Raw genomic sequence first — 11,120 nt, 5'->3', positions numbered from 1 at the left:
AAAAAAAAAAAAAAAAAAAAAAAAAAAAAAAAAAAAACGTGTCTGGATTTTTTTTTTTTGAGATAGAGTCTTGCTCTATAGCCCAGACTCGAGTGCCTGAGCACTCGAGTCTGGGCTATTTATTATATATAAATAATCTTGGGTTAGACAACTACCAAATTATTCACAATAAATTAAAAATACACCAGGATTTTAATGCCTGGAAACAAGAACTGTAATAAGACTAGTAGAGAGTATTATGGCTAACTACAGCCTTGCTCTCCCTGACTCAAGCAATCCTCTTACCTCAGCTTCCAGAGTAGCTAGAACTACAGGCATGCCGCCATGCCCAGGTTTTTTTTTGTTTCTTTGTTTTGTTTTTTACAGAGACAGAGTCTTACTCTGTTTCCCTGGTGGAATTCTTTATGATCTTAATGACTCTTCACTCCAGGATTTCCCTGTAGTTGTGGTATTTGTATAATCCTTGGTTTGATTGTGAATTTCTGTGTACTCTAGCAGCTGTTTTTTGCTATGTCACACCTGCATGCACCTGAGTCTGTGTTCATGGAGTTGGGCATGAGTAGTGTGTTGTGTCAAGGAGGTGAAACATTACTGAGGTGGGTGGCTTTAGGTAGTATATACTAAGTTATGTTTCCTAATTTGAAGGTAATCCAAATTTATCGTAGGGAAGAGGATGATATAGTGCAGTGATGAAACGGGGAATTAGGAATCAAAAGGTTTGAGTTTCCACTGCACTGCTCACTTGCTTTCTGATCCTAACAAGTTTCTCACTCCTCCAAGCAGCCTCCATTCATCAAATGATATATAAAAACGCTCTCTCGGGGTGTTGCGAGGATCTAATTAGAGGCTATCAAAGACTCTTTGTACATTGTAAAGTGCTATTCAGATATTATTTATTTTAATAAACAGTAATTACTTTATGTCAGGCTCTTTAACAAAAATTCTTACAATTCAGACTTCCTATCAACACTGCAAAGCCGGCATTATTATCACCATTAGTCAGTCAGGAACCTGGCATACAGAGTGAGTAACTAAGTAACTTACTCACCTACTACTTTTAAGTGATGGTTCCCAGTTTAAGTTCCAGCTGCTTTTTTTGCTGTGTTGTTGTGCTGTTAATAAAGTATAAATGGTAGAGGTTTGACCTTTAACAACAGCTTGGATTACGCTTCTGAAAAATGGAAGTGGTGCTCTAGACTAGGAGTCAGGAGGTTCAGACTGTTACTATATTTTTGTATTATTTTGGGGTAAGTTACTTACATTAATTTCATTAAATACATTTAAAACACTTGGCTATGTTTCTGCTAAGGTTTATATGTAAAACGCTTTCTTATTCTTATTTTTATCATTTTCAGAATTTAAAAATTTCCTTCGAAGGGATCAAAAGTATTTTATGAATCTGTTTTAATATTTGTTTGTTTGTTTGTTTTTCTTTTTTTAAAGTCATTCCTACACTGGCCAAGATTACAGTACCCAGGGAAATGTTGGGAAGATTTCTTTAGATCAGATTGATTTGGTAAGTAGCACATTCTTTTAAACTTAGAACTTTATCAATGGAGGGAACATACACTTTCTTAAATCAAAGACTTTTGGGTGAGGAGATAGAATGTTTTTTCAATGCTTGCTGATTAATTTTAAAGAAAATCCCATGTCCTACACATATGATTTTTTAAAAATCATAGGAAAATCATTTAATCAGAAAATTATCTGTACTTTTATAAAAGCAGAATTTAATCAGTTATTCCAAACGGAAATTCTTTTAAATAACTAAATGGAATTTGTGTTTACATTTAAATACTGTATACATTTAATGAAGGGGAAATGGAAAACACTAAGTGTATTAGTTTGTTAGGGCTGTCATGACAACAGAAATTTATTTTCTGACAGTCTAGAGGCTTGAAATCCAAGATCAAATTGGTAGTAGGTTTGATTTCTTCCAGGGCCTTTCTTGTCTCACAGATGACTGCCTTCTCTTTGTGTTCTCCTGTGGTTTTCCCACTGCTTGCATACATCCCTGGTGTCTCTTCTTTTTGTAAGGACACTGAGTACGTGAGACCTGGGCCCAAGCCCCATGGCCTCCTTTAACCTTAATGATTTCTTTAAAGGCCCCATTTCTAAATATAGTCAGATTTGGAGCTACTAGAGGTCAGGACTTTGATATATGAATTTGCCATACTTGTAGAATTTCTCTTTAATACGTAACAGAATGTGCGCTCCATACGCAAAAGGGAAAATAAGCCAGCCATAAATAATCTTGGGTTAGACAACTACCAAATTATTCACAATAAATTAAAAATACACCAGGATTTTAATGCTTGGAAACAAGAACTGTAATAAGACTAGTAGAGAGAGACTGTGAGTTTGGATCAGAATGAATAGGTCATCTTCCATTTGAAAAATTATAAAAAAGTACTTGTAGTTAATATGTCTAGAAATAGCAATAGGGTTGCCTACTTTACACAGTTGATTTGTTGATTTGACATTTATTCTCAAAGATGTCCTATCTTTTAATTTTTTTATTAAACACTTATCTCAAACAGTCCCCCTTCTCACTTCCACTCATGTGATTTCTGTTTATATAATGTGAGTGGTTGGAAGTTAATTCTGTTCCTAGTTCTAGCTAGATGTTTCCCCATTCACAAGCATGTGTGAATTTGGTTGGATACTGTTGGAGTTCATAGAAATATTAATTCATTTAATGAATATATATTGAGCCCATCAGTTATGTACCAGCCATTGTGCTGTGGATACAGAAGTGAGGAAAACAGAAAATGTCCCTGCCTTCATGGACTTTACGTGAGGGAGAGAGACAACATAATAAATAATAAATAAGCAATATAATGTTAAGTGCTATGATGATGATGATCCTGTCGTGGATCTGTGCCTGAGACCCTGTGGTAAGTAATACAGATGTATCTTTTTCTGGACTGCCTCCTAACTCTGTATCTATGTTGTTTGATCTTCACAACAGCATGTCATTTGCATATCCCTTGATATTTGCAACTCTTCTCCAAATGTTTTCTTTAGTTTTTTCTTCTAACAAATCTGGCTTTCTCAATGCTATTTTCCCTGTGGCCCTCTTCAATTAGAAACAACTTTCCCCCCGAGTTCGTACATAGGTGTGCGGCGAGCGTCTTGTTCCATGTTTCTCTGCCTTCCATTGTTACAGCTCCAGCTCCTTTAAAGCCCTTGTGATCTTATTATATCATCTGATACCTCCTCTGTTGCTACTCCACCTCCTCCCTCCACACCTGTATTCATTGATGATTTGAACACCTAAATAATGGTCTTGTGTACTGGTGCTATTCTTGTTATTGTTCTTGGCCTCTACAAGATCCAAGTTGATAATTCATCCTCTATCCTGGACTTATGATTCTTTTGTTTGCTCATTTTCCATAATCATTTTTCTATCTGTATATAGCTGGACACTATCGTTTAAATTTTTATTATTTGGACTACTGCCCACACCTCTTAAGTATCCCTCCTGCTTCCATTCTTACTCTCATATAGTCTTTTCTCTACATAACAGCCAGAGTTCTTTTTGTTTATTGAATCATGTCAATCTTCTGGTCAGAACCCTCTAGTGGGTTTTCATCATATGTAGACTAACATCCAAACTCATGTTATGGCCTCTGAAGCCATATGTGCTCATCATTTCTATTTTGTCTTCTGCTCCATTCTGGCTCACTCACTTGCTCTGGTCACGTGAATCTTATGCTATCTTTTAGCATACCATGTTTATTCCTTCTCAGGATCTTCATTTCACTAGAATCCAACTTACCTTGTCTTACGTGAAATGCCATCTCCTCAAAAAGGCTTCCCTGGCCACCCAAATTGAAGTACCTCTCCCCATATCACAATTGATTTCATTTCTCTGTTTCATTTCCAGTGCTTTGGCATCAGATGTTATCTTTTTAATGTCTGTATTCATTGTCCATCTCCTTCTAATAAAATGTAAGCTCTTTGAGGACAGGGTTTCTGACTTCTTTGTTCACTACTGGTTCCCTAGGGCTGTACACATAGTAAGTGTTAAATAAATATTTGTTGATTGAATGAATAAAAAGTGGTCAAGGAATGTGCCAAAAGAAATAGAAATTGAGTTGGGTCTTGAATGATGACTTGGCTTTGGTTACATGGCATGTGCATGAGAAGGATGCACCAGGTAGGGCTAGCAGAGTGAGAAAAATGAGAAGCTACAGAGCATGATTGCGTGGTCATGGGATGGTGAATAATCCAGTGGACTGGAGCCGAAGACTCGTTTTGGTGTAGTAATAGTACAGTGGGCTTTTCCGGGCTCCCTGTCACAGTGCTTCTGTGGTGCTCAAGTTTTGCCCTTGTTGGAGCCTTCATTTTATCATTTATTTCATGTGTTTAACTTACCTAATAGTGAATATAATCATCGTTGTGTCTTTTTCCTTAACTGAATTGAAGGGGGAAATTATGTCCTAGCTTCTTTTCCAGAACACTTAATAAATAATTGTTCTGTTATGTATAATTGAAAAATAGTTATTGGCCAGGCACAATGGGTCATGCCACCTGTAATCCTAGCACTTTGAGAGGCTGAGGTGGGAGGATCACCTGAAGTCAGGAGTTCGAGACCAGCCTGGCCAACATGGTGAAACCCTGTCTCTACTACAGATACCAAAATTAGCTGGGCGTGTTGGCAGGCACCTGTAATTGCTACTACTCAGGAGGCTGAAGCAGGAGAATTTTGTGAACTTGGGAGGCAGAGTTTGTAGTGAGCTGAGGTGGCATTGCTGTACTCCAGCCTGGGCAACAGAGTGAGATTCCATCTCAAAAAAAAAAAAAGAAAAGTAGTTATCAGATATTGAGGAAACCTTGAATGTTCATACTAAGGATGTTGAATATTGATTGTATGGATTAGAACAATGTTTAGAAAAAAATCAGATATTAATATGAAGGAACAAAAATGGTCACATGAAAATGAGCTGAAAGGCTTTCTAGTTAGTTCTCCCAAGGAAAGATATAGGTCTGAATGAACTAGACTGGGGATGGAAAAATTCAGAAGTTGTTACTGTAAAAGAATGAAGAGAAACTGGATGGTCACTAGAGGGAGCAGCAAAGTCAAGCAAAGTGAGACCTGCTCTTATAGATGAAGTGAATTTGCTAAGGCATATGTGAGGGAGTGAAAATTTAAGTCTTGGGAGGATATTTAAAGAAGTCGTAGAGAATGCAGTTGAAACCATAAGTGAAAAATTAAAGTGGGCAACAATATTTCATTTTTGACACTAAGGGAAAGACCTACACTTTGTTCCTTTTAACTTGATTTCTTTAACACATTTATTTGACTTTTCCTTATGAGAACAATTTCTCTTATTTTTGTGTTCTGCTTTGTGTTTGAGTTATCTTAAAAGTTCATCTGCTATTCAGCAATTGTGCTTTTATCTCAGGGAAATGAAATTTTATGTTCACATAAAAACCTCTTCAAGAATGCTCATAATAGCTTCATTTGAAATAGCCCAAACTGGAAACAACCCCAGTGTTCTTCAGTGAGTGAATAGTTAAATTGTGATACATACCATGGAAAACTACTTAGTGATAAAGAATTAGTTTATATACAACTTAGATGAATCTTGAGGGAATTCTGCTGAGTAAAAAATGACAATCTCAAAACAATACGTATTATATGATTCTATTACATAATACTCTTGAAATGACAAAATTATAGAGATGGAGAACAGTTCAGTGGTTGCCAAAGATTAGGGAGCTGAGGGAGGGGAGCAGGGTGCAAAAGATAGATGGGGGTGGTTATAAAATCATGAGAGATCCTTGTGGTGACAGAACTGTTCTGCATCTTGACTGTGGTGGTGGATGTATCAACTTATGTGTGACAAAGTTGTATAGAATTTAATACAGAAGTAAGTACATGAGTACAACTGAGGAAACCTGAATAAGACTAGTGGATTGTATCAATGTTAGTATCCTGTTTGTGATAATCTACTGTAGTTGTACATGATTTTCTCTTTGGGGGAATTTGGATATATGCTATCTCTTTGTGTTATTTTCTGTAACTGTGTGGGGGTCTATAGTTAACTTCAAAGAAAAAGTTTAATTTAAAAAAGGTAAAATAAAATTTAATAGTATGTTATTTAACCCAAAGTATCTAAAATATTATATTAACTTGTAACCAATTAAAAAATGTTAATAAGAAACATCTGATATAGATAAGAGTCATCTGTAACCACAGCAATATAGTAGCACTTTCTTATGGGGTTTGTTTTTTCCAATTAAATTGAATTAGCAACCATAACAAATACCACAGGGGACCTGATAAGTCTTCCACATAACTTAAAACTCTTCTGTTTTTTCTTGTAGCTTTCTACCAAATCCTTCCCACCTTGCATGCGTCAGTTACATAAAGCCTTGCGGGAAAATCACCATCTTCGTCATGGAGGCCGAATGCAGTATGGCCTATTTCTGAAAGGCATTGGTTTAACTTTGGAACAGGCATTGCAGTTCTGGAAGCAAGAATTTATCAAAGGAAAGATGGATCCAGACAAGGTAATTTTGAAAAAAAAAAAATCAGAGTGCTACCTGATATTTTAATTTGGTGTGAAAATCAAACAGTCTATTTTTTTTTTAATATGCTCCCCGCAATGTAGTTGAAAATTCTAAAAGGATAAATGTGTTGACAATTCAGTTTAGATAAAAAGAGACTTGCATATTAATCTAATACAAAAGATTGGGAAAGGAATGTTTTCCTTTGTAGGTATACTGCCAGTAGTAATTATAAGACTGAAATTGCTTTCAGAGTTATATTTCTGTAGAAATGTATATGTATCTACACATACACATACACATACATATGCACATAATGTTTTGAGCACCGGGAGATATCATGAACAAATAAAGTGAAAACAATTTAAAATATTTGCTATTATGTTATGCAGAATCTTTTATACACTTTTTTTTTTTTTTTGAGACAAGATCTTCCTCTGTTGTCCAGGGTGAGCTGGAGTGCAATGGTGCAATCATGGCTCACTGCAGTCTCAAATCTTTGGGCTCAAGTGATCCTCGCACTTCATCCTTCTGAGTAGCTAGGGCCACAGGTGCACACCATTATGCCTGGCTAATTTTTTTTTTTTTTTAATTTTTTGTAGAGATAAAGTCTAACTATGTTGCCCAGGTTGGTCTCAAGCTCTTGGGCTCAAGCCATTTTCCTGCCTTGGCGTGCTTGGGATTACAGCCGTAAGCCTGAGTTATCATACCCAGCCTATAGAACATTTTTAGATAGACAATAATCATTATAAACCTGAAAAACTTTTTAAAACACCTATCCACAGTGCTTATATTCCGAATCCTACTCCTTATTTCTCTTTAATAGTGCCAGCTAATAACATTTTATTTGGAAATATGATTTCTTGCCCCCTCTATGCCATGACACTGTAGTATGAAGAACATTTTTTACTATTTATTTCTTGATTTGCTGCCTCCTAAGAGTAAATTATAGAAGAAAGATTATTTATGAGGTACATTTTATAGTACTTTATTATGTTTTATGTTAGTTTGCAAGCGTTGCCATAATAAAATACCACAGACTGGTTGGCTTAAAAAACAGAAGTTTATTTCCTCACACTTCTGGAGGCTGGAGTCCAAGATCAAAGCATTGGCAGATTTGGTTTCTCCTGAGGCCTGTCTTCTTGGCTTACAGGTGGCCTTCCTCTTGCTTTGTGCTCACATGGCCTTTTCTCTGTGCATGTGCATCCGTGGTGTTTCTTCCTTTTCTTATAAATACACTAGTTTTACTGGATTAGGGCCCCACTCATCTGATCTCATTTAACCTTAATTATCCCTTTAGAGGCCCTATCTCCAATTACAGTTGGATTTGGAGTTAGGGGTTCAACAAATGACTTTTAAGAGATCACAATTCAGTTCATGTCTCTAGCTATATAGTTTATTAAAAAGCTCAGATTTTACAAAATAACGTTATAAAAAGCTCTTATAGTTTTTTCAGATTTGTTTTAAAAACTGTCTTCATTGACCATTATCCATATAATCTTAATGAAGTCATTTAATAGGATTTTCTTTGAACAGTTTTGGATAATGTTTTTTAGACTTCTATCATATTTCTTTTAAAGGTAATTTATTCTAATTATAGAAAATATGAAAAATACAGAAAAATTCACCTGTTATCCTCCAATTTGAAATAATTACTCTCAACATTGTAGCCTTTTACTCTAGTCTGGACAACTAAACACCACTGGTTTTCACCATTCTGAAAATTATCATTATATTATGATCATTTTTCCATACTTTTGACCAATCTTTGAAAATATCTTAATTCATTACATACTATTATATCCTTTGAAAGTGATGTAATTTGACTCTGTTATATATGTTACTAATATAAATAACAGAGTCAAATAGCTAATATCCTGGGGACATAGATAATTGATGATAGTTTTGATTATATTATTTGTGTATGTGTGTGTGTGTGTGTGTGTGTGTGTGTGTATATATATATATATATATACACATTCATCAGGAAATAAAATTATCTGATAAGAAACTACACATAGCTGGGCGGGCTGGCTCACGCCTATAATCCTAGCACTTTGGGAGGCCAAGGTGGGTGGGCCACCTGAGGTCAGGAGTTCAAGACCAGCATGGCCAACATAGTGAAACACCATCTCTACTAAAAATACAAAAATTAACTGGGCATGATGATGGATGCCTGTAATCCCAGCTACTCAGGAGGCTGAGGCAGGAGAATCACTTGAACCTGGGAGACAGAGGTTGCAGTGAGCTGAGATCGTGCCACTGCATTTCAGCCTGGGTGACAGAATGAGACTCCATCTCAAAAAAAAGGAAAATACACACAATTTTAAAGTTTTAATGCATGCTGTGAAATGACTGTTCAGAAAGGTTTTAAATTAGACTCTTTTCAAGCAATGTGAGAATTTTGCTCTGCCATTGACATCATTATGTATATTATTAATTTAAAACAGTTTTTGATCTTTTTATTAGGAATTTGATGTCTTAAGTAGGTAGATGTATTAGGGTTCTCCAGAGAAACAGAACTGTGTGTGTGTGTGTGTCTCTCTGTAACTTAAACACACACACTCTCTCTCTCTCTCTGTCACACACACACACACACACACACACACACACACACACACACACACAGTGTGAGAGATAGAGAGATGGGGGTTATGGAAGTTGACAAGTCTCAAGATCTGCAGTTGGCAAGTTGGAGACCCAGGAGAGCCAATGTTGTGTTGTAGTCTGAATCCAAAAGCCTGAAAACCAGAAGAATGATAGTGTACAGTTGATCTTCAAAATACACAGGTTTGAACTGCATGGGTCCACTTATATGTGAATTTTTTTCAATAAGTATATTGGAAATTTTTTGGAGATATGCAGCAATTTGAAAAAACTTGCAGATGAACCATATAGCCTAGAAATATCAAAAAAGTAAGAAAAAATTAAGTGTAAAGGAATGTATAAAATACATACTAGTCATATTTACTAACATGAGATATGCAGGAATCTATTGCAAAAAGTTAAAATTTATCAAAACACATGCACATAAATGTACAAACCATACTTGGTGCTATTCCCAGTAGAGAGAAATGTAAACAAATGTAAAGATGCAGTATTATAACCTACATAAAATTAACTGTAGCACATTCTGTACTACTATAGTAATTTAATAGCCCCACCCTGTTGCTATTGTGGTGAGCCTATAAGTGTTGCAAGTATCCGCTTAAAACGCTCTGCGATGCTAATCATCTCAGTGTGAGCAGTTTGTACAGTAAATTGCATATTGCAGTAAAGTGATCTCTCACAGTTCTCGGGTATTTTTCATCATGATCAGTGAAATATCGTAAACCTTGAATAACATCATGGGGCTCATAGGAAGTGTCACTAGTAATGCTGGAAATGCTCCCCCAAACCAGAGAAAAGTCATATTACAAGAAAAAGTTGATTTGCTTGATATGTAATACAGATTGAGGTCTCCAGCTAAGGTTGACTGCCATTTCAGACAGATGGTTCATCTTGTAAATAGATAATGTAAACTTATAGTTTACTGTAAATGTATTTTCTTATGACTTTCTTTTTCTTTTTGTATTTTTAGTTGAGATGGGATTTCACCGTTTTGGCCAGGATGGTCTTGACTCCTGACCTCAGGTGATCTGCCTGCCTCGGCCTCCCAAAGTGCTGGGATTACAGGTGTGAGCCACTGTGCCTGGCCTATTACGACTTTTTTAATGTTTTTTTTCTCTAGCTTATTTTATTGTGAGGTTACAGTGTATAACATATATAATATTCAAAATATGTGTTAATCGACTGTTTATGTTATCTGTAAGGCTTATGGTCAGCAGTAGGCTTGTAGTTGTTAAGTGTTTGGGGAATAAAAAGCTGTACATGGATTTTTAACTGTATGGAGTGAGGGGTGGAGGTTGTTGCTTATAATTCCTGCGTTGTTCAAGGGTCAGCTTTAGTTCCAACTCAAATGCCAACATCCTAGAGACCCAGAAAGAGTCAGTGTTTCAGTTTAAAAAATGAGGTCCCAGTTTAAGGAAGTCAGACAGAAGGAAATTCCTCTTACTCACAGGAGGTCAGGCTTTTTGTTCTGTTTAGGCTTTCAACTGATTGGATGAGATTCACATCCACATTAGGTAGGGCAGTCTGCTTTACTCACTACCAATTCAAATGTTAATCACATCCAGAAACACCCACTCAGACACACCCACTATAATGTTTGACCAAATGTCTGGGCATCTCATGGCCCATTCAAGAGCTGGGTTGTTTGTTTTTTTTTTTGAGACAGAGTCTCGCTCTGTCATCCAGGCTGGAGTACAGTCGCGCAATCTCAGCTCACTGCAACCTCTGCCTCCCAGGGTTCAAGCAATTCTCCTGCCTCAGCCTCCCAAGTAGCTAGGATTACAGGTGTGCACCACCATGCCCAGCTAATTTTTGTATTTTCAGTAGAGACAGGGTTTCGCCATGTTGCTCAGGCTGGTCTCAAACTCCTGACCTCAGGTGATCCACCCGCCTTGGCCTCCCAAAGTGCTGGGATTACAAGCGTGAGCTACCACCACCATGCCCGGCTGGCGAGCTGGGCTGTTTTGAAGTGAAAAGAGGGAAGCTGAGCT

General features: G+C 36.6%; 1 protein-coding gene across 2 annotated transcripts in view; it reads left to right on the top strand.

Moving 5' to 3' along the window:
- The window catches only part of PRIM2 (DNA primase subunit 2), a 316,165-nt gene that overhangs the window by 196,012 nt on the left and 109,033 nt on the right, over positions 1 to 11,120 (top strand). For both annotated transcript variants that reach the window (XM_023222959.1, XM_023222958.1), the window contains exons 9-10: positions 1,444 to 1,516; positions 6,337 to 6,522. In XM_023222959.1, coding sequence (XP_023078727.1) covers positions 1,444 to 1,516; positions 6,337 to 6,522 — 259 coding nt within the window. The remainder of the gene's footprint in view (positions 1 to 1,443; positions 1,517 to 6,336; positions 6,523 to 11,120) is intronic.

The sequence above is a fragment of the Piliocolobus tephrosceles genome, chromosome 5 (genome assembly GCF_002776525.5).
Source record: "Piliocolobus tephrosceles isolate RC106 chromosome 5, ASM277652v3, whole genome shotgun sequence".
NCBI lineage: Eukaryota > Metazoa > Chordata > Mammalia > Primates > Cercopithecidae > Piliocolobus > Piliocolobus tephrosceles.
This window is presented reverse-complemented; position numbering and strand designations above follow the sequence as displayed.